This window comes from Schistocerca americana, chromosome 3, assembly GCF_021461395.2.
Source record: "Schistocerca americana isolate TAMUIC-IGC-003095 chromosome 3, iqSchAmer2.1, whole genome shotgun sequence".
Classification (NCBI taxonomy): domain Eukaryota; kingdom Metazoa; phylum Arthropoda; class Insecta; order Orthoptera; family Acrididae; genus Schistocerca; species Schistocerca americana.
In genome coordinates, this window is record NC_060121.1 from 557,485,498 (window position 1) to 557,510,340 (window position 24,843).

A 24,843-nucleotide genomic window follows, 5' to 3' on the forward strand; every position below is an offset into this window, starting at 1 on the left:
ACAATTGGTAATTGTAAATCTGATGTCAGCCTTTGGGTTTGGCCAATGCCTGGAGAAATTTAGATGCCATCATATGTGGATAACATCAGAAGTTCACTGAGGCTTTTTGCGGATGAGGCTGCAGTACATCGAGAGGTTGTAACAATGGAAAATTGTACTGGAATGCAGGAGGATCTGCAACGAATTGACGCATGGTGCAGGCAATGGCAATTGAATCTCAATGTAGACAAGTGTAATGTGCTCTGAATACATAGAAAGAAAGATCCTTTATCATTTAGCTACAATAAAGCAGGTCAGCAACTGGAAGCAGTTAATTCCATAAATTATCTGGGAATAGGCATCAGGAGTGATTTAAAATGGAATGACCATATAAAATTAATCGTCGGTAAAGCAGATGCCAGACTGAGATTCATTGGAAGAATCCTAAGTAAGTGCAGTCCGAAAACAAAGGAAGTACGTTACAATACACTTGTTCGCCCACTGCTTGAATACTGCTCACCGGTGTGGGATCCGTACCAGATAGGGTTGATAGAAGAGATAGAGAAGATCCAATGGAGAGCAGCGCGCTTCGTTACAGGATCATTTAGTAATCGCGAAAGGGTTACGGAGATGATAGATAAACTCCAATGGAAGACTCTGCAAGAGAGACGCTCAGTAGCTCGGTACGGGCTTTTGTTGAAGTTTCGAGAACTTACTTCACCGAGGAGTCAAGCAGTATATTGCTCCCTCCTACGTATATCACGCGAAGAGACTATGAGGATAAAATCAGAGAGATTAGAGCCCACACAGAGGCATACCGACAATCTTTCTTTCCACGAACAATACGAGACTGGAATAGAAGGGAGAACTGATAGAGGTACTCAAGGTATCCTCCACCACACACCGTCAGGTGGCTTGCGGAGTATGGATGTAGATGTAGATGTAGATATGTAGTGGCAACAGCCGGCTGGAGTGGCCGAGCGGTTCTAGGCGCTGCAGTCTGGAACCGCGCGACCGCTGCGGTCGCAGGTTCGAATCCTGCCTCGGGCATGGATGTGTGTGATGTCCCTAGGTTAGTTAAGTAGTTCTAGGGGACTGATGACCTCAGAAGTTAAGTCCCATAGTGCTCAGAGCCATTTTTGTAGTGGCAACAGTGAAGTACAAAGGCGATAGTGGTTTCCATAGGTTACGGTATGGCGGTGTTTGTCATGGTTAGGGTGTAGTCCCCTTATTGCTCTTAAGAAAACGGAAAATGCAGAAGGATAAGAACACATTTTACACCATTTTGCACTGCCTACAGCAGAGGAACAGTTCCGTGACTATGGTTGTGTCAGCATGACAGTGCACCTTGTTATAAAGTGTCACCTGTAAGGCAATGTTTTGTGGACAACAACATTCCAGAAATGGGCTAGTCTGCCCAGAATCCGGATCAGATCCCAATGGAACACATTCGGGATGAGTTAGAACTGTGACTTCGCACCAAATCCTAGCGTCCAACATCGCTACCTTGTCTGGTTTCGGCTCTTGAGGAAGTATGGGCTGCCACTCCTCCATAGTCATTTAGATATCTCATTGAAAGTGTCCCCAGCAGAGTTCAAGCATTCGTAAAGATGAAGGGTGGACACACCCCACGTTAATGTCCACTAATTGGTGCCCAGATACTTTGGTCAGATAATATAGTTGCCTGTAACGAAAGGTCTCCATCTCCTGCACATATCAGGCCAAAGAAACTTGTAATTGAAGGAGGTAAAGTATTTTGGAATTATTGTCCTAAAATAACTCTGAAACCCCGCCAAACGACATTATCGTGTATTGTAGTGAAGACTTTCTCAGCTGATGTATCACCCTCACTGTCGTCTATTATTTTTGATAGCTCTGTAGTTCTCAGATAAGGCTGTTCATTCGCAATCTAATGTGGGCTGTATCCGTTGTTCAGCAGGTCGTGCCACGAGAACGAGTTCCATTGCACGGACGGCAGCTGCCTCTCTCTCACGTGGAAGTGCGACCTGGAGTCCGACTGCCCCGACGGGTCCGACGAAGTCGACTGCCGTAAGTACCCTTCATGCGTGTTTATGTAGCGAGTGACATTGATTACTGCATTAACATATCGTTGTTGTCGCATTCCCGCCACTGATGTGAGAAAAGTAACACTACGGTGGTGTATTATACAGTTCCACCGAGTTACTGCCCGCGTAGTGTTGGTAGCGCTGAGGAACAAGTACTGTATTCTTGTCTTCTTACGTAACTGTGCACATGTCAGCTATAAAACTCTATACTTCGCATAAGAATTCGTAAATGAAATTCAGAAATATGCTTCCAGAAACCACATTATCGTTTCAACAGACTTTGGGATTGTATGTTGGTGGAATTTAGGTGATACGATGCGTTTATAATGAAAGAAGCTGAGACCTGTTGGTAGTCAAGGGAAGACAGGAATCGGTTCCGATTGTGGACAGGGCTGTAATCAGTTACTATTGGTTGCATTTAACAGTTACACACAATTTATTTTAAACCAGTAATTCCAGACTCAACAATAAATAAAAATTCCAAACGTTGTTAATGAAGTAATAAACAACAGTGTAATTAATAGTATTTTCAGTGAGATACAATTTAGCAAATCACCATTAAATGCAGATACAACAGATAATGTTTTGAAAGCAAGCCACTGTGATCTGGGCAGAAGGCCTTACACGCCAGGAATGGCAATAAATTAAGAATTGTTTAAAACTCGCTGCAACTTACAAATTACAGGTATTGATATATTAAAGGCAAGTCGCCACAAACACAGCAGACGGCATCAGACGCCAGGAAAGGCAGTAAATAAGGTTTTAAAGGCTTACCGCGTAAATACAAATACCAAATTAGAACTTTAAGGCAAGCGACCACAAGGACGTCTGAAGGCCTTACACGCCAAGAATGGCAATAAATTAAGAATTGTTTACAACTTACAGGTATTGAAATATTAAAGTAAGTCGCCACAAACTCAGCAGAAGGCATCAGACGCCAGGAATGGTATAAATAAGGTTTTAAGGCTTACTGCTAAAAAACAAATACCAAATTAGAATTTTAAGGCAAATGACCACAATCGCGGCTGAAGGCCTTACACGCCAGGAACGGCAATAATATAAAAAAAATTGAAACCTGCTGTAAAAGAGCAAATACAATAGTAAAAGTTAATTAAAAAAACAAGTGACTGAGCCAGACTGTGCTCCAGGAATCGACCTCTGAGAAGGTCCGGCAACAAACACTTTCGCGAGCGATGAGATAGGCACCCAAGAGTTGCATTCGCTTCACAAGATAGTAACTCAGACTAGTGGCAGTGTAACGAATGACTAATGATAATCTTGCTGAAGCTACCTGACGTCCGATAAACCAAATGCAACGATGGAACAATACGCCAAAGCCGGAACCGGCGGTCTGCACTACGTCCAGAATACTGTGTTTAGAGCCCCCAGAACGAGAAAGGAATCAGTACCACCAGAGGAATCACCAATCGGCCTACAATCAAGAAAGCTGTCAAAATTAGACGCCTTACCGGACAGCAGCGGCAAGGCGAGGAAACGCACACTGCTGTTACCTACACTAACCCCCAGGGCAGGTAACTGGGCCGTTAGCGGCCACCAGGCAAGAAAAATTACCGCTGGTTGAACTTATCAAATTGTAACAAGTTGAACGCAGTAAACAGTAATAAGAAGTCGAGGAAAGTTAATCAGATCCGCCTTCCCCAAGCACTCCACTTGCTGCTCTTCACCTCGGCGACACTACGAGCAGCAAAACGAACCCAAGTCACTGGAGAAGCGCGGGATATCACAATGGTGGAGGTTTCTCTACTTGTATTGAAATGCACTCATCTTAAGGCTTGCTGGATCCGGTTTACGACGAAGTCGTGCACCCTCGTGACCACAGCCCTTCCATCCGGCAGTCCATGCGTTCCGCCAGCGGTCCCTGCGTGTTCTTGCACTGCGCGGACCTGGCTTCTCCCCAGTCCCCAACCGAAATCGCCACTCACACGACCCGGCAAAACAACGACGTCGCCCCAAAGATAGGGCAACAGTTACTACATATCGACAACCGCCGCTGCTGCCACTAGCGGACAGGCAACTCTTGCGAAACCGAGTGGCGCCAGTCAACACGAGAAGAAGAGAAACAAACGCAACCATGCCAACTAAACGATACCGTCTCGCCTCCAGCAGAGGACGGAAACCTACAAGCAGCACGAATGCGAGCGGCAGCACGGCTCGTAAGTGGCAGACACCTCATCCTGGGATGAATCTGTTCTAACTGGTCAAGTCGCAAGTTGTGAAGTGGGTAGCTGTTTTGTTAGAGTTGTAAAGCTTTATTCGTAACTAGCTGAGTACCCGCTATTGCCTGGGCATGTAATTATTCCAATCTTCTATTATTTCATTTCCCCCTTCCCCCTCTCTCTGACCATTTTGTCCTTCCCTCTCCCTCTGTCATCGATCCATCCATTTCTTCCAGTCCCTCTCTCTTCCCATTTCCTCCACTGCCCATCTCTTCCTCTTCACTCTCTCTGCCCATCTCCCCCTTTCCTTCTCTGTCTGATCGTCTCTTCCTACTCACTTCACTCTACACGTTATCACTCCCACCCCAATAGGTGCTAGTGGTGGTTCCTACCCCCGTAGTACTTCTTTCCAGATCGTAACTAATATGTGTACCAAATTTGATCGAAATCGTTTCGGGAGTTTGGGATGAACTTTTTATCCGGGGCTTTGCCCATGAACACACATTTAAAATTATTTAACATACGTTTGAAGTATTTCACAAGTATTTGTACACATATTTCATCTGTGTCTCTAGCAAATTTCACACTGCAGCTACATTTTCACGCAGCTCAATGTTTATGATCTCGTACCTCCTGAACTATGTATCATACACTGACATATATGTCTACTGCCTGCGAAATGTGTTGTAAATAGAATCAGTAATAAAGAAATAAAAAATTAAAACGTCATGCATGAAGCGGCAGTTTTTAACGCATCTCAGTATTTGACTTCATATCCCGTGAACTGTGTGTCATAGAATAATATATTTTTGTAGGTACATTCAGCGGCATATGTGGATACTGTCTGCCAAATGTATTGCAAATACAGGTAGTATCAAATGACTAATAAATTAAAAAGTCGGACATGTGTTTATGACGTCGTATCTCTTTAACTATGTGTCATACAATGATTTCCTTTCACAATTTTGTGGGGGTTGTGAGCGAAAAAAGTTTTGTAATGGTTTGAAATCCTGTGTGAAGTTCCTTGTTAATCGATAAGTGTTTCGATTCTCGACTACTGGATGAATAAAGTATGCCTAGTTGCATGTCGTGGGCTACACTGCTTTTCACCTCCCACTCCCAGCCTTTGGATAAGTGGGTCGTTCTTACCACCACAGTGATTCTCTCCAGATAGTGAGTGATATTGTGCCAAGTTTGGCTGAAATAGATCCAGTGACTTAGCATGAGATGTGGAACATAGATGCGGAGGTCCAGTGTGGATTGTAATTACCAAATGACAGCGAAACTGCTAATGGATTAATGCCGACCCGATTTACGCTGGGAAATTTGGACCTGTACACTGTTTGTATACCGGTATGACAAACACGCCATCATTTGACAAAACCATAACGTGAGTGAACAGTAAGACTTTCGAGAAGAGACCGTGAGCTGTTAGTGCAACTGTCATCTGTGAACGGCAGTCGTTACAGTGTTGCACTGAGAAAGTATCGCCGACTGAAAGGTCCCAGGAGAGGTCCAATGTCATTAACCTGTTTAAAGAATGTGATAAGCAAATGAGCAGGTTGCTGTTGCTGTAATTGACATACAGCACGTGCCCCGGATAGCGCGAGTCCTCGTGCAGTGTCACGAGAATTGTCAATCCCATGGTCAACAGTACAGACAAGGGAACCTCCCCATTGCATCCCCCTCAGATTTAGTTATAAGTTGGCACAGTGGATAGGCCTTGAAAAACTGAACACAGATCAATCGAGAAAACAGGAAGAAGTTGTGTGGAACTATGAAAAAAATAAGCAAAATATACAAACTGAGTAGTCCATGCGCAAGATAGGCAACATCAAGGGTGGTATGAGCTCAGGAGCGCCGTGGTCCCGTGGTTAGCGTGAGCAGCTGCGGAATGAGAGGTCCTTGGTTCAGTCCTTCCGTCGAGTGAAAAGTTTAGTTTTTTATTTTCAGAGTACTGTCACATCCACAAGAAAACCTAAATCGGGCAACGTAGAAGAATCTTTTTACCCATTCGCCAAGTGTACAAGTTAGGTGGGTCGACAACATATTCCTGTCATGTGACGCACATGCCGTCACCAGTGTCGTATGGAATATATCAGACGTGTTTTCCTGCGGAGGAATCGGTTGACCTATGACCTTGCGATCAAATGTTTTCGGTTCCCATTGGAGAGGCACGTCCTTTTGTCTACTAATCGCACGGTTTTGCGGTGCGGTCGCAAAACACAGACACTAAACTTATTACAGTGAACAGAGACGTCAATGAACGAACGGGCAGATCATAACTTTGCGAAAATAAAGAAAGTAAACTTTTCACCTGAGGGAAGACTTGAACCAAGGGCCTCACGTTCCGCAGCTGCTCACGCTAACCACGGGACCACGGCACTCCTGAGCTCATACAACCCTTGATGTTGCCTATCTTGCGCATGAACTACTCAGTTTGTATAGTTTGCTTATTTTTTTCATAGTTCCACACAACTTCTTCCTGTTTTCTCGATTGATCTGTGTTCAGTTTCTGAAGGCCTATTAACTGTGTCAACTTGTATTCACAAGCATGTTTATTTTCGGTCAAATGGTTCAAATTACTCTTAGCGCTATGAGAACATTTGAGGTCATCAGTCCACTAGAACCTAGAACTACTTAAACCTAACTAACCTAAGGACATCACACACATCCATGGCCGAGGCAGGATTCGAACCTGTGACCGTAGCGGTCGCGCGGTTCCAGACTGAAGCGCCTAGAACCGCTCGGCCACTCCAGCCGGCTTATTTTCGATCATTTCTGCTTTGAAGAGAATACTCTCGGAGAGCTTGCCAGCTGTACAGCGACGTCTGCATGTTATAGAGATCTCCTTGTACAGCACGCGATCCCCGATTTGGAAGAGCGCAGCTGTGTGGAAGCCACTGTTTTCATGCAAGATGGGCAACGCCTCATATCCTTCCCCCAGCGGAGGATCTCCTTAATGCAACCTTCCACGAACATGGTGTGCCCTGCGATTTTCCAGATGCATGGCTTGCAAGATCATGCAAGATCAGCTGATTCAAATGCATGTGACTTTTACCAATGGGGATATCTAAAAGAACGCGTTTACCAGGGACAGGTACAATCTCCTACTGATATGAAGACCAGCATACAGGAACACAATGCTCAGATTCCACCGGAACTGCTGCTAGCAATTTTTGATCATATCATTTTACAGATGCAGCATCTCGTCGACGTCTCCAGTGCTCATACCGAACAAGTTGTGTAATCGGAGATTGATAATAAAATCAACATAACATCTGTCTCGCTTGTTTAACCTGCCCTGCCCACGTCCCGTTCCTAATCTGCTTTATATGGACACATTTACACATTTCTATACGTCTTTCTTGCATTCACAAAGCCAGATTTGAACCTAGCGGCCAAAACTTGAACTAACTTTTTCTTGCATAAATCGGTTCGGCATAAACACCTACCGTGTTTCGCTGCCATACGATTATTACAGATCACCGTGGTCCTCTGTGAGTAGCGGCACTTTCAGTAGCTGCACTTTTACTATAACTACCTGTTACATCCATTTTTACACTGAACCGTCAAAGAAACTGGTATAAGCGTGCGTATTCAAATAAAGACATATCAAGTTCGCGTCTGTAGCACGCCATCTTCGTGGTGTAGCAATTTTAATGGCCAGTGGTGTATAAAGAGGCAGAATACGGCACGGCGGTTGGCAGCACCTACATGTGACAACAGGTGTCTGCCGCAATTGTTAGATCGGTTACTGCTGCTTCAATGGCAGGTTATCAAGATTTAAGTGGATTTGAACGTGGTGTTACAGTCGGCGCACGAGTGATAGGACACAGTATCTCCAATGTAGCGAAGAAGTGGGAATTTTCCCGTAAGACCATTTCACGAGTGTACCGTGAATATCAGGAATCCGGTATAACATCAAATCTCGTTGCTGCCGGAAGAAGATCCTGCAAGAACGGGACCAACGACGACTGAAGAGAATCGTTCAACGTGACAGAAGTGCAACCCATCCGGAAATTGCTGCAGATTTCAATACTGAGGCATCAACAAGTGTCAGCGTGCGAACCATTCGACGAAACATCATCGAAACGGGTTTTCGGAGCCAAAGGCCCACTCGTGTACTCTCGATGACTGCACGACACAAAGCTTTAGGCCTCACCTGGGCCCGTCAATACCGACATTGGACTGGAAACATGTCGCCTGGTCTGACGAATCTCGTTTCAAATTGTATCGAGTGGACGGACGTGTACGGATATGGAGAAAACCTCATGAATCTGTGGACTCCGTATGTCAACAAGGCACTGTTCAAGGTAGTGGTGGCTCTGTAATTGCGTGGGGCATGTGCAGTTGGAGTGATATGGGACCCATGTTACATCTAGATGCGACTATGCCAGGTGACACGTACGTAAGCTCCTGTCTGATCACCTGCATCCATTCATGTCCATTGTGCATTCCGTCGGATTTGGGCAATTCCAGCAGGATAATGCGACACCCCACACGTCCAGTATTGCTACAGAGTGGCTACAGGAATACCCTTCTCAGTTTAAACACTTCCACTGGCCAGTAACCTCCCCAGACATGAACATTATTGAGCATGTCTGAGATGCCTTGCAACGTGCTGTTAAGAAGAGATCTCCACCCCCTCATACTTACGGATTTATGGACAGCCCTGCAGGATTCATGGTGTCAATTCCCTCCAGCACTACTTCAGACATTAGTCGAGTCCATGTTCCAAATGTTCAAATGTGTGTGAATTCCTAAGGGGCCAAATTGCTTAGGTCATCGGTTTCTAGACTTACACACTACTTAAACTAACTTACGCTAAGAACAACACACACGCCCATGCCCGAGGGAGGACTCGAACTTAACTCCCGACGTCCATCGCGAGGTCCATCTTTGCAACCACGACGCCATGTAGCGCGGTACAGATGGGACAAAAACAAGCCGAATGGACCGCTCATGACTGGCATCACGTTCTCTTCACCGATGAGTGTCGCATATGCCTTCAACTAGACAATCGTCGGAGACTTGTTTGAAAGCAACCTAGCCAGGCTGAACGCCGTAGACACACTGTCCAGCTAGTGCAGCAAGGTTGAGGTTCCCTGATGTTTTGCAGTGGCATTATGTGGGACCGACGTACGCCGCTGGGGGTCATGGAAGGCGCCCTTACGGCTGTACGAGAATGCCATCCTCCAACCGATAGTGCAAACATATGGGCAGCATATTGTTTAAGGCATTCGTCTTCATGGACGACAATTCGCGCCCCCATCGTGCACGTCTTGTGAATGATTTCCTTCAGGATAACGACCAGCATCTTCTCCAGACATGAACCCTATCGAACGTGCCTGCGATAGATTGAAAAGGGCTGTTTATGGACGACGTGACCCACCAACCACTCTGAGGGATCTACGCCGAATCGCCGTTGAGGAGTGGAGCAACCTGAACTAACAGTGCCTTGATGAACTTGTGGATAGTATGCCACGATGAATACAGGCATGTATCAATGCAGAGGACTTGCTACTGGGAATTAAAGGTACCGGTGTGCACAGCAAACTGGACCACCACCTCTGAAGGCCTCGCTGTATGGTGGCCCAACATGCAATGTGTGGTTTTCATGAGCAATAAAAAGGGTGGAACTGATGTACGATACTGTCGAGTCGAAAGTGGCCGCGCAGTCAGTGACTTGACTTCTCAAACCGCGCGGCCACTGCGCGCGGCTAGAGTCCATGCCTCGTAGTGTTGCGTGCTCGCGGGGGCCCTACACGATATTAGGCAGGTGTATCAGTTTCATTGGCTCTTCATTGTAGGTGTATGAATACGAAACGTCTAAGTATTGATCAAGCAGAATGTACGTTTACGACCAAAGGTATTTATATCCAACAAATTTTGTATAATACGAAGTATACGTTGCAACCACAGATGCAGGCGCCATTGTAATTGAGCAAGGGGGAAAATTAGTTACCCCGGAAGATACCATACTAATACCTCGTAACACTGTGTCTTGCCATCAAAACAGCCTCAGTTCGCCCAAGAAGGAAGTCCACCAGTTTCTTCAGGTATGCCATATCGAGCTGAAGCTACTCACTGGTCATTAGATCCCGTACATCTACCAAATTACAGGGATGTTGGTTGCTGCATTTCAACCACCGTTTCAGACAGTAACAGATATATGCTCTGGTATCAAGATGGAGTCATCTAGATCGCCAGTCGCGGGCAGTATTGTGTCTGAGTGTTGGTCAAACCACTAGACTGTGCGTCCAGGTCTGTGAGCACGTCTTCTGTAATGTTGGAAGATGAGAGTGCACAGCATACTCGTCGTCAAGATTTCTAAAAAGTGCAAAGCTTGGTCTCCAGTAACCTCGAAATAAACATCCTGATTCGTATTCAGCGAAATCTGGGTCTGCAAAAGGTATCCATCTAGAGCCCGGACCACACCATCCACCTTGTATTGAGGGTAAAACGCCTAATTCGGATGTCGTCGCACTCGACGCCTTGAAACTTCCCCTTTGAACAATTTATACACGACTGTGCTTAAACTGACACACAATATTTTTAGCGCAACGCAATCTGACTTTCAAAAATCCCTACAAAAGAATGGCCCTGACTAACATTAAACTATACCTTTCACAAATCACTAAATCACTTACCTCACAATAATCTTCGTTTCTCCCACTACTGTAATACAGCAAGCGCCACTACTGCCAGCTAAATAAAAGATTCAAACTACTAAAGGCACTAACTACTGATAGGGATAGTTAGCAAATGAAAGATATTAATAGAGAACAAACAATGTATTTACCTTGATATCATCATATATAAATATAGCAGTTCATGTCAAATTACAAATCTCCGCCATCTCTCTCCCCACATCCACCACTGCTGGCGGCTCACCTCCAACTGCGCAACGCTACGCGCTGTTCACAGCCAGCTGCCTAACACTACAATGGCGAGTATTACAACAATGCAAAGCAGCCACAGACTGCACACAGCACAGCCAGTGATTTTCATACAGAGGTGGCGTTACCAATAAAAAAAACCTAAACAGCCTACTTACATAGAGAAAACATAAACAGCCTACTTACATAGAGAAAACATAAACAGCCTACTTACATAGAGAAAACATAAACAGCCTACTTACAGCCTAGCATCATTTAAAAAGAAGTAAACTATCAATTCCTCGGACAACAGTACACCTATCTAGTCAGCTACTGTCCAGTGTATATGATTTTGGCCCAAAGAGAACGCGTAGTTTTATGTACGGCTGTGAGCAATGGCCTTTTACGAGGTACCCAATTCCAGATGCCCGTTACATGCAGTTCCCTTCGCAATGTTATGCTCAGAAGTTGGCTGAGATGGCTCTGCTTTCGTTGTCATTGATAAAGCTTGACACCCTATCACCCCCTATGGGTTAGGAACTTTTATGACCACTGTTCCTTGCGTCATGTTACGCGGGGTAGCCGCGTGGTCTTTGGTGTCTTGTAACGGTTCGTGCGGCTTCCCCCGTCGGAGGTTCGAGTCCTCGCTTGGGCATGGTTGTGTGTGTGTTGTCCTTAGCGTAATTTAGGTTAAGTTAGATTAATTATTGTGTAAGCCTATGGACCGATGACCTCAGCGGTTTTGTCCCATAGTCCTTACCACGAATTTCCAATTTACGCCATGTTATATTGTTGCAGATGGTACAGTATCCCTTGTACACATATTGTACAGTCAATTCTGATACATCGACAAATAGGGCACTTTCATTCTCGATGTGGTCATGGGATCTCCAAAAGCGGTAGCCCCTTTCTGCCACTCTCTCCCGTCTCCGCGTCTAATCATCTTATTGCACTATTTCTTACAACGGACTGATATATACAGAGCAATTCACTGATGTGACGTAAGCTAGAAATGCTAGAAATGGAGGTTCACATGGCCATCTGGTACTAGTTCCATAACATCTACAGCGCTCCATGTGACACAATAAGGAAAGTTTCTAAGCTGAGCAGACAGGAATGGGGGAACATTCTAACGACGATAGCGCCTACAAATGAGAACTCCAGTGACGTAAACGACTTTGACAAAGAGCGGGTTGTTATGGCCCAACTCCAGGGAAGGAGCATCCCGGAAACAGTAAAACTGGTCGGCTATTTGCATGCTACTGTCGTCAGCATCTGTGGAAAGCGGTTGACAGAGTAGGCGACAAGGTGCTGGACGTCTACGTCTCATCAAAGAACGTGGAGGTCAGAGAATTGTCCGTTATAAATAGGATAGTACAATGCTGCTCGGCCGGCCGAAGTGGCCGAGCGGTTCTAGGCGCTTCAGTCTGGAACCGCGCGACCGCTACGGTCGCAGGTTCGAATCCTGCCTCGGGCATGGATGTGTGTGATGTCCATAGGTTAGTTAGGTTTAAGTAGTTCTAAGTTCTAGGAGACTGATGACCTCAGATGTTAAGTCCCATGGTGCTCAGAGCCATTTGAACCATTTTGAACAATGCTGCTGCTGGTATATGTATTTCGGAGCACACCGTTCAGCGCACTTTGTTGAATATTGGGTTCCCAACACACTACCCTCACCGAGTTCCCAAGTTGACCCAATGACGTTGCCGATTATGAATGCAGTGGGCACCCTTTCATCGAGACTGGAACGTGATCAGTGGAATCGTCCGGCGGGAAGAGTTATATTTCTTGATACATCAGGTCTTTGGTCGAGTACAAATACGCTGTCATTCATCTACATCTACATCTACATTGATACTCCGCAAGCCACCCAACGGTGTGTGGCGGAGGGCACCTTACGTGCCACTGTCATTACCTCCCTTTCCTGTTCCAGTCGCGTATGGTTCGCGGGAAGAACGACTGTCTGAAAGCCTCCGTGCGCGCTCTAATCTCTCTAATTTTACATTCGTGATCTCCTCGGGAAGTATAAGTAGGGGGAAGCAATATATTCGATACCTCATCCAGAAACGCATCCTCTCGAAACCTGGCGAGCAAGCTACACCGCGATGCAGAGCGCCTCTCTTGCAGAGTCTGCCACTTGAGTTTATTAAACATCTCGGTAACGCTATCACGGTTACCAAATAACCCAGTGACGAAACGCGCCGCTCTTCTTTGGATCTTCTCTATCTCCTCCGTCAACCCGACCTGGTACGGATCCCACACTGATGAGCAATACTCAAGTATAGGTCGAACGAGTGTTTTGTAAGCCACCTCCTTTGTTGATGGACTACATTTTCTAAGCACTCTCCCAATGAATCTCAACCTGGTACCCGCCTTACCAACAATTAGTTTTATATGATCATTCCACTTCAAATCGTTCCGTACGCATACTCCCAGATATTTTACTGAAGTAACTGCTACCAGTGTTTGTTCCGCTATCATATAATCATACAATAAAGGATCCTTCTTTCTATGTATTCGCAATACATTACATTTGTCTATGTTAAGGGTCAGTTGCCACTCCCTGCACCAAGTGCCTATCCGCTGCAGATCTTCCTGCATTTCGCTACAATTTTCTAATGCTGCAACTTCTCTGTATACTACAGCATCTTCCGCGAAAAGCCGCATGGAACTTCCGACACTATCTACTAAGTCATTTATATATATTGTGAAAAGCAATGGTCCCATAACACTCCCCTGTGGCACGCCAGAGGTACTTTAACGTCTGTAGACGTCTCTCCATTGATAACAACATGCTGTGTTCTGTTTGCCAAAAACTCCTCAATCCAGCCACACAGTTGGTCTGATATTCCGTAGGCTCTTACTTTGCTTATCAGGCGACAGTGCGGAACTGTATCGAACGCCTTCCGGAAGTCAAGAAAAATAGCATCTACCTGGGAGCCTGTATCTAATATTTTCTGGGTCTCATGAACAAATAAGGCGAGTTGGGTCTCACACGATCGCTGTTTCCGGAATCCATGTTGATTCCTACATAGTAGATTCTGGGTTTCCAGAAATGACATGATACGCGAGCAAAAAACATGTTCTAAAATTCTACAAGAGATCGACGTAAGAGATATAGGTCTATAGTTTTGCGCATCTGCTCGACGACCCTTCTTGAAGACTGGGACTATCTGTGCTCTTTTCCAATCATTTGGAACCCTCCGTTCCTCTAGAGACTTGCGGTACACGGCTGTTAGAAGGGGGGCAAGTTCTTTCGCGTACTCTGTGTACGGGGAACGTGTGCTAGAAACATCCACAGCACCCCGACTCTGGCCGGTGGAGACAGTATTATGCTATGGGAGTGGAGACCTACATTACTACCTGTGGTAGTAATCAGACGCATCACGACGGCTGCGGACTTTGTGAACATTATTGCGGACCACCTGAATCCTTCCATATTGGTGTCTTTCTCGACGGCGGAAGCATCTTCTCACGGGATACGTGTTCGCTTCACAAGACGAGTATTGTGCTACAGTGCTTTGAGGAGGATGACAGTGAAGCCATATTGATGTATCGGCCAACAAATTCGTTTGATCTGAACACGACGGAACACGTTCGGGACGCTATCGGGCGCCAGCTCCTCATCCACAAACTACCGGCTAGTAATTCATGGAACCTATGCGTCTGGTGCCACACCCTTTCGGAAACTTTCCAAGGACTTGTTCAATCCATCCCACGCAGAGTCGTTGCTCTGCTGCGCTCCAAGGGTGGCCCGACACGCTGTTCACCATGTGGTCATAATGTTTCGACTCATCAACGCACATTTTTCAACCCATCCCCCCTTGAGAATTAAGTATGTGTAGAACATGCAAAGTAATCGTGAAGAAATCGTGATACGTTTACAAAAGTGAAACGGGGTTATATAGATAGTGCAAGAGCAATGGAAACAGTTAACAAGGTCCGATACAGTAAATAAATTTCAAAAAGCTGCCTCGAAGAAACTAGGCCAGCTTAAAATGAGGACACAGTCCAAGGACATAACACGAAAGATTCAATGCTTACAATTGAATTTAGAAAAGCTTTTCTAGAACTTGGTAGAAATTAATATCTATGGCTGTTTACTAACTTACGGAATTTCGATCAGATTTTGAAAAAGGTCTGTGCTTCCGAAAAAAGGAATTGTAGATGGATGTGAAAAGTATTGCACAATTAGTCTATAACTACATGCACCAAATGGTTCAAATGGCTCTGAGCACTATGGGACTCAACATCTCAGGTCATCAGTCCGCTAGAACTTAGAACTACTTAAACATAACTAACCTAAGGACATCACACACATTCGTGCCCGAGGCAGGATTCGAACCTGCGACCGTAGCGGTCCATGCATCAGAATTACTCAGTAATACTTTATTGATGAATTGAGAGGAAACAAAGTAGATTACGAAAGCATCATTCTGATTTTGGAAGAAGAAGGCGCACGCAATAAATCCGGCGACCATTGTTGGTGCCAATGAGACCGTATCCTTACAGTTAACACACCGTATAAGGCATGTGGTGGATGCTGCGGGATGCAGTTACGCAGTTATGCTAAATTGAAGCGGACAGTTGGTAAGCTGTAAGAGTGGAGAGAGGGGCATCAATCCAACATAAGGGTTGACGACCGAAAAATTCCAACAATGAAAGATTGTTTTATGTAAAAACCATGTTTAACTCTTTACATAGCCTCCTTTTAGGACACTATACTTTGTCCAGAGATTAGCTTTCATACCAGAAAAGCCATGGTGAAATGTCTGGAAAATATATATACACATTAAAAAAAATTGCATCAACTCAGTTCCGAGACTTATGGAACCTGTACAGGAAATTGGAGAGATCAATATAAACATCAGTTCCGCCCTTTTTATTGCTCATGAAAACCACACATTGCATGTTGTGCCACCATACAGCAAGACCTTCAGAGGTGGTGGTCCAGTTTGCTGTGCACACCGGTACCTTTAATTCCCAGTAGCAACTCCTCTGCATTGATACATGCCTGTATTCATCGTGGCATACTATCCACAAGTTCATCAAGGCACTGTTAGTTCAGATTGTTCCACTCCTCAACGGCGATTCGGCGTAGATCCCTCAGAGTGGTTGGTGGGTCACGTCGTCCATAAACAGCCCTTTTCAATCTATCGCAGGCACGTTCGATAGGGTTCATGTCTGGAGAAGATGCTGGCTACTCTGTTCGAGCGATGTCGTTATCCTGAAGGAAATCATTCACAAGACGTGCACGATGGGGGCGCGAATTGTCGTCCATGAAGACGAATGCCTTAAACAATATGCTGCCCATATGTTTGCACTATCGGTTGGAGGATGGCATTCTCGTACAGCCGTAAGGGCGCCTTCCATGACCCCCAGCGGCGTACGTCGGCCCCACACAATGCCACTGCAAAACATAACATCAGGGAACCTCAACCTTGCTGCACTAGCTGGACAGTGTGTCTACGGCGTTCAGCCTGGCTAGGTTGCTTCCAAACAAGTCTCCGACGATTGTCTAGTTGAAGGCATATGCGACACTTATCGGTGAAGAGAACGTGATGCCAGTCCTGAGCGGTCCATTCGGCTTGTTTTTGTCTCATCTGTACCGCGCTACATGGCGTCGTGGTTGCAAAGATGGACCTCGCGATGGACGTCGGGAGTTAAGTTGCGTATCATGCAGCCTATTGCGCACAGTTTGGGTCATAACAAGACGTCCTGTGGCTGCACGAAAAGCATTATTCAATGTGGTGGGCTTGCTGTCAGGGTTCCTCCGAGCCATAATCCGTAGGTAGCGGTCATCCACTGCAGTAGTAGCCCTTTGGCGGCCTGAGCGAGGCATGTCATCGACATTTCCCGTCTCTTTGTATCTCCTCCATGTCCGAACAACATCGCTTTGGTTCACTGCGAGACGCCTGGACACTTCCCTTGTTGAGAGTAACAATGCGGAGACGATCGAACCGCAGTATTGACCGTCTAGGCATGGTTGAACTACAGACAATACGAGCCGTGTACCTCATTCATGGTGGAATGACTGGAACTGATCGGCTGTCGGACCCCCTCCGTCTAATAGGCGCTGCTCAGGCATGGTTGTTTACATCTTCGGCCGGGTTTAGTGACATCTTTGTGCAGTAAAAAGGACTGTGTCTGTGATACAATATCGACAGTCAACGTCTATCTTCAGGAGTTCTGGGAACGGGGTGATGCAAAACGTTTTTTGATGTGTGTACTATTGCCAGAACATCCTCATTAAGCTCAAAACGGTTTCCATCCACAGTTGTTTTTATTCGTGGAATTGAGATGTCAGAGAGGCGAAATTTGGAGAATAAATTCAATGCTCCAACAAATTGTACTTCAAAATATTTCAGCTTTTCCGTTCATGAAATATCTTTTTTGAACATACGCTGTCTCTTTTTTTTTCATTTTCTCCCCTCGAATAATTATTCATCCATTTGGTCAAGAAAAACTACGTAATATGCGTCAGTATATTTTTGTGTTTTGCAAGGTAAACACTAGTCACTATCCCTTTTTCATCCCGGAATGCACGGACTCAAAAAACACTAAAATTTTTTTATGTTGTTCACAAATTGCAACACCTTCTAAGCTTTTCATACTAATTAAGACCTTATAAGTATGGTCTTGTCGAATGTACATCTGACGAAAAAGCGATTCTGGTAGCTGGGGTCCAAAGTTTTTGTTAATCATGTCTTTCCATTCTTTTGGAAATATTTCCATACCAACTTTCATCCCCTAACAAATATTTCTTTGTATCTAATCGAGAAGTGAAATACAATTTTCATAAATTTTACTTTATTTTTTTATTGTAACGAAATATTTTCTTAAAAAGTTTCATCCCCTATCTACATCTACATCTACATCCATACTCCGCAAGCCACCTGACGGTGTGTGGCGGAGGGTACCTTGAGTACCTCTATCGGTTCTCCATTCTATTCCAGTCTCGTATTGTTCGTGGAAAGAAGGATTGTCGGTATGCCTCTGTGTGGGCTCTAATCTCTCTGATTTTATCCTCATAGTCTCTTCGCGAGATATACGTAGGAGGGAGCAACATACTGCTTGACTCTTCGGTGAAGGTATGTTCTCAAAACTTTGACAAAAGCCCGTACCGAGCTACTGAGCGTCTCTCCTGCAGAGTCTTCCACTGGAGCTTATCTATCATCTCTGTAACGCTTTCGCGATTACTAAATGATCCTGTAACGAAGCGTGCTCTCCGTTGGATCTTCTCTACATCTTCTATCAACCCTTGAGAGGCACCCACATGCCTTGCTCATACTGTGGCATCAAGCAGTCAGGCCTGCAAGATGAGTGGTCTGCCAAGCGAGTGGATTCATTCTTATTTATCGAGTAATATGAACTCTCGTACTCTCAATTAAGTTACAAATTAACCTCCTGTATGAATAATACGCAACGGAAACGCTTCATCTGACTATCAGCAATCTACAGAACTCTGACTGTTCACTACGCACTGGCAATACCACATTTTCCTTTTTTTTATTTATTTAACGGTTTTTATCAACACGTGGCCATCGCACTGAATATGAGTGGCGCACAAATTATAAATTCTGGATATCATGACAACATACAATTCGAAGGAAAAGGCCACCAATCTTTTTCTTTTCACTATCTTATTTATTCCGATAAATTCTATAACCTAAACACATAAATTCTATAACCTACAACAATAACACATGAGAAATTCCGCTCAGTGGGCATGGCTTTACATTGGTGAATCTCTATCTTATGGTCTCGTAATTATTTAACGCTACAGTGCACTTTCTGGATAGGATGGTGGATCTTTTATTATATCTCACACTTCGACTCTCACAATCATCATCACGAAACTATCCTCCAGACCGAGCGGTACAAAAGGAACACGCATAACCCACTACCTCTGCAACTACCTAGCTACTCTTCCATGCAAACCACACATACCCAAATTACATGACATACACCACACTACAACAAGGAATACAAAACAATAAATAGTCACAACACTATCACTTTCAGCTTTCCCACTTCAATTAATATTTATCCCAGTTTCACACGACACTGCCCCACTTCGTAATTCTTCTTTCCTACCTTGAACTCTAGAGATATATGCACGTCTTCCTGTGCAATGCAAGCCAAGTGGCGTTGCTGGATAGACGGCTGACTCACCTTGCTTCTCTCTCAGAGTATTATAATTTGAATCAAGCGTCACACGGAAACATAACATGCAAAGTAATATTAAGAGCATATTCATCACACACACGAGTCCTCAACTGATACCATGGACGAGTACTTCTCTTTATCCTTTGTCTCATACACAGATTGAGACTCACACAGTACTCACCACGTGGAAGTACTCGCCTCTAATTTCAAATTCTGCACACGCTATTTCTTAAATATTTCAACTTATAGTACACACGCTAGTAATTCAGCTTAACTTAAGCACACGGAAGTATTTCAACTTATTGCTACACGTGGTTTCATTATGACCGTTGGTCACTTCCGAAGATTACTACGATCCCATTAATATTACCTGCCTGACATTTAATTCTCCCCACAAAAGTTCCTGAAACAGAGAAATTATTATTTCAAACTACTCTTAAATATTCCACATGCATACCATGTCTCCACTCTTTTGTCTTTACGGAGCACAACTAAGACAGGTCTTAACAGCACAAGATCCAGCGGCAGAGTGCTGAAACATGGCCGTTCTTCAGGCCATCTCGCACCTCTGTCGAGGTGGGGGAAGACCACGCTACCGTATTGGTCAGCCACAATTCAGGCACTCAAAGCTCAGGTAAATTTCATCTCTTTGGTCCCACCAAAGGTGGCCAAAGGATCGTCTCAAAGATGATCATATACTCACATTCACTATCTGCAGTTAGCAGACGGCCATACATTCATTCATTTCACAGATCTCACCAAACTGGATGTAGGGATTTATTTTGTGGGAGTGCACGTGTGATCAATTAAATAAATAAATTGTCATTCTTTCCCACACTGGTATCCGGCTTCGCTGTATTAATTGAAATTGAGTTATTATTAGAAAAAATATGTTGTTCAGACAAGATAATGAAGTATGTTGTACCTATTTTCAATGTCGGGCGGTACTGTACCCTTTCACCCTATCTGGTACGAATCCCACACTGCTGAGCAGTATTCAAGCAGTGGGCGAACAAGCGTACTGTAACCTACTTCCTTTGTTTTCGGATTGCATTTCCTTAGGATTCTTCCAATGAATCTCAGTCTGGCATCTGCTTTACCGACGATCAACATTATATGATCAATCCATTTTAAATCACTCCTAATGTGTACTCCCAGTTAATTTATGGTATTAACTGCTTCCAGTTCCTGACCTGCTATTTTGTAGCTAAATGATAAAGGATCTATCTTTCTGTGTATTCTCAGCATATTACACTTGTCTACATTGAGATTCAATTGCCATTCCCTGCACCATGCGTCAATTCGCTGCAGATCCTCCTGCATTTCAGTACAATTTTCCATTGTTACAACCTCTCAATACACCACAGCATCATCTGCAAAAAGCCTCAGTGAACTTCCGATGTCATCCACCAGGTCATTTATGTATATTGTGAATAGCAACGGTCCTATGACACTCCCCTGCGGCACACCTGAAATCACTCTTACTTCGGAAGACTTCTCTCCATTGAGAATGACATGCTGCGTCCTGTTATCTAGGAACTCCTCAATCCAATCACACAATTGGTCTGATAGTCCATATGCTCTTACTTTGTTCATTATAGCGCTCCCTTGGGGGTTGAATATCTAGAAACACTGAAACACGTAATTTTTTTTATTTTTTTTTTTTTTTTTTTTTTAGTTTGCAACCGAGAAGTCAGAGACCAATTGTCATATATGTGGCCTTAAATATCCTTTAGCAGTTCGTTAGTAATTATTTTCAAAAGAAATTTCACCCACTATTTTACCCCCTTAGTGGTTGAATTTCAAAAATACTGAAACACATATTTTTCATTTTCAGACTAAGAAACCAAATACAATTTTCGTATTTCTAGCTACAAAATTCCCTTGATAGTGACATTCCAAAGAGCCCTTTACCCCATATTTCACCCCCTTAGGAGCTGAATTTCGGACAATCCCTTCTTAAGCAATGCCTGCAGTTTAAGATACTCACCCTCTCCAAACTTCAAGTTTCCATCCTTAGCGGTTTGGGCTGGGCGATGATTAGTCAGTAAATTGGTCTGATCCTATTCACCCCCTTAGGGGTTGAATTTTCAAAGACAGTGAAACACGTACTTTTTCATCTCTAATCGAGAAGCTAAACCCTAATTTCAAAGATTTAGCCTTAAAAATGCTTTCGTAGCGGAATATTTTCGTAAAACGTTACACACCCTATTTCACCCCCTTAGGGGTTGAATTTTCAAAAACAGTGAAATAAGTAAGATTTATTTCTAACAGACAAGCCAAATACAAATTTTCATAGATTTAGGTTCAAAAATGCTTGCACAATGAAATATTTCCATAAAATCTTTCATTCCTCGTTTCACCCCCATCACTCGTATCTTTTTATTTCTAACTGAGAAGCCAAATTTAAATTTTCACAGATTTAGCTTTAAAAATGCTTTCATAATTAAACATTTTCGTAAAAAGTCTCGTCCCCTGTTTCTCCCACTTAGGGGCTCAATTTCCAAAATTTCGTCAGTTTCTGACAGGAAAGTAAAATAGCAATGTTCATAGATGTAGCTTTAAAAATACTTTAGTAGTTCTTTAATCATGAAATGGTTTCAAAAAATGCTTTCACCCACTATTTCACACCCATAGTGTTAAATTCCCAAAAATTCCGAAACTTGCCGAGAAACAAAATATCAATTTTCGTGGGTCTAGCTTCAAAATTTCCTTAATAACGACATTTTTCAAAAAATACCCTTCATCCTCCATTTCACTCCATTGGGATTGGAATTTCGAAAAATCCTTTCTTAAACGACGCCTACAGTGTAATATTCACACCTCCAAATTTCAAGTTTCTATGCTTAGCGGTTTGGGCTGGATGATGACGAGTTCGTCAGTCAATAGTGCCTTTTATATAGAGATTTTTCGTGTGAAATGTCGATGTACCCTCTCCTCGGATATAACAGAGATTCAGCTATGTCAATGCACCTTCAATAACTGATTTCCCAATGTTAAATAATGGTCCCTTTCTCGATGATTCCGTCTGTAGCGCAGTTTTTGAACTTCGAGTAGACTGCTTACAAGCTTTCACCAAATTTGAATTTTCGTTGGTTATACATCATCTTTATCCCTGTGAACGAAACACACACATTACTACTTCAGATAGTCTTGAGAATGTTCTGCCGTTGATCGGCAGACACTTGGTCTGTGTTACTGCGCAACAGGCACCAACAAATCAAAATTTCATTGCTATCGTCATTTATTTCCCATTCTTTTCTTCCTATGACTATAATGGCAGTCTCTCACCTTTCACCGACAGCTATGTCATGCACAGCAGAACGTCGTGCTACATATGATATGTAGCTGCATATACAGCGAAATTCTATGAAGCTGTTGTTATTTCTTGAGAAGATTTTCTGGCTGACTTAAATGACTACGAAGGTACAACGGCAGTAGCGAGGTCCATGTTAAGTCCGTCTCGCGTGCGCGGTATGATGCTTACAGAAGGCGGAACATGAGGTAACAGGGTATAAAAAAAGCGTGATGGTGAAAGCACGTAAGTTCCAGCAGGACTGACTCTTCTTTTTCTTTCCTTTTCAACAAGGGACAAGTTCATATCGTCCATAAAAATCCGTAAACGGGTGGTTTGACGAAATGGGAATTAATGCACTCGTATTTCCTACTCAGTACCCTCATCTTAACCCGACTGAGACTCGCTCGGATGATTTATTGTGCTTTTCCGAAGTCACATCAGATTGTCACAAAACTATTCGCCCTGTTGTAAGAAGAACAGACGAAAATTTTTGCAGCCGTACACTTCACCATGACTTAGTAGAAAGTTGAAATGTGTGTGAATTCCTAAGGGACCAAACTGCTGAGGTCATCGGTCCCTGGATTTACGCATTACTTAATCTAATTTATGCTAAGAACTCACACACACCCATGCCGAGGAAGGACTCGAACCTCCGTCGGAAGGGGCCGCGCAATCCGTGACAGGGCGCCTTAGAAATAGTAGAAAGTACTCTGTGACATACTGACACGATAAATACGTAAGACAAGCAATGTCTTAGATGTTTCCTGTTTCTAGAGACAATGCGGCCTTCTTGAGACAACAGACCCCAAGTAGCCATTCCTCAGAGTAGGACGTGTGCAACGTTACGTAATGGGATGAAAAATTCAGATAATTATATCACCATTCCTGGAACATGAACCAAAGAAATCTGCGTTGTCAAACGTAGTGGATTGTGATAAATAAATTTTGTGTTCACTGTGTATACTTTCATCAGTCGTCTAGTTGAGTAGACCGCGTCATGAAGGGGAACCTTGAAGTTACGACTGACCAGAACTTAGAAAAAACTACGGTCAGTCCACAGATGGGTGCCAAGTCCTCCGTGGCGCACGGGAGTGAAGATAAAAGAGGCTATAGGAAGTGGGCTGAGGTCTTCTCCTCTCTACATTCGCAGAACTCGCACTCAGAACCGTCTCTGAATATTACTTTTCTTCCCTATGGCACCACGACAGACTCTGCTGAGTGATTCTAGGAAGCCCGTTCTTCCGTGTGTCCGTGAGTTAGTCATTCATTGGGTACTATTCATAATTCAAGTTGCTGCGTTCAAACACGCCACGCTTTTAGTCTCGTTTTGAGACTCTTCTCAGCCTCTGTCGTGAATTTGCCTTCTGGTATCAAAATTAGATAGTGAACATCAGGTGCTTTTGCTACTACTTGTCGTCGAACTTCAGAGGGAGTAGTTACGCAGCATGTGTCAGTGATAGATACGTGTACTCTTATAGTATGCTGTGATCCGCACCATATAGGATATGTGCGTTGACTACTAGCGTAACACGGAAAAAGTGTAAAGTCCTCATAGCTTCTGGTTTTTCTCTCTAGGTTGTTTACCTCAATTTGCACGCGAAAATATTTCTGGCAGCCACTTTCAAATTGATGTTCAGACAGCGCTGCTTAGAAGGCAAGATGCGGTTGGGTTTCTCAGATAAAAGCCACGGTTCTGTTTCAGTTGTTTCCTTTCATAGTACGTAGTGGTAGTATCTGCTCTTTAGTGCTATCAACCATTCTCCTCTGCTTTTTCAATTGTCTTGCATTGCGCAGTGATAACACCTTGACAGCCTAGATGAAATTCCAGGTCCGTCAGTATTATTTTGAGATGTTGAACAAAGATAGCATTAACACACTGCCTTGAGGCAAACTAATTTACTGTTTCCTCCGTCCGCTACTGTGACTTGAAAATCCACAAACAAGGTTCGATTACGGAGATTTTTATAGTGCGGGTTAAGAAATAGTATTTTGTGATGATGGAGGCATCTGTTAATAAGTCCGAAGCTCGTGGTCGTGCGGTAGCGTTCTCGCTTCCCGCGCCCGGGTTCCCGGGTTCGATTCCCGGCGGGGTCAGGGATTTTCTCTGCCTCGTGATGACTGGGTGTTGTGTGATGTCCTTAGGTTAGTTAGGTTTAAGTAGTTCTAAGTTCTAGCGGACTGATGACCATAGATGTTAAGTCCCATAGTGCTCAGAGCCAATCTGTTAATAAAATGAGATGGTTCACGACGTCGCAAAATGCTTTAAAGTGTCT

General features: G+C 44.0%; 1 protein-coding gene across 1 annotated transcript in view; it reads left to right on the forward strand.

Annotated features, from left to right (window-relative positions):
- LOC124606219 (low-density lipoprotein receptor-related protein 4) overlaps positions 1–24,843 on the forward strand; it is a 633,935-nt gene that overhangs the window by 334,782 nt on the left and 274,310 nt on the right. Inside the window, exon 5 of the mRNA XM_047138193.1 lies at positions 1,916–2,028. Coding sequence (XP_046994149.1) covers positions 1,916–2,028 — 113 coding nt within the window. The remainder of the gene's footprint in view (positions 1–1,915; positions 2,029–24,843) is intronic.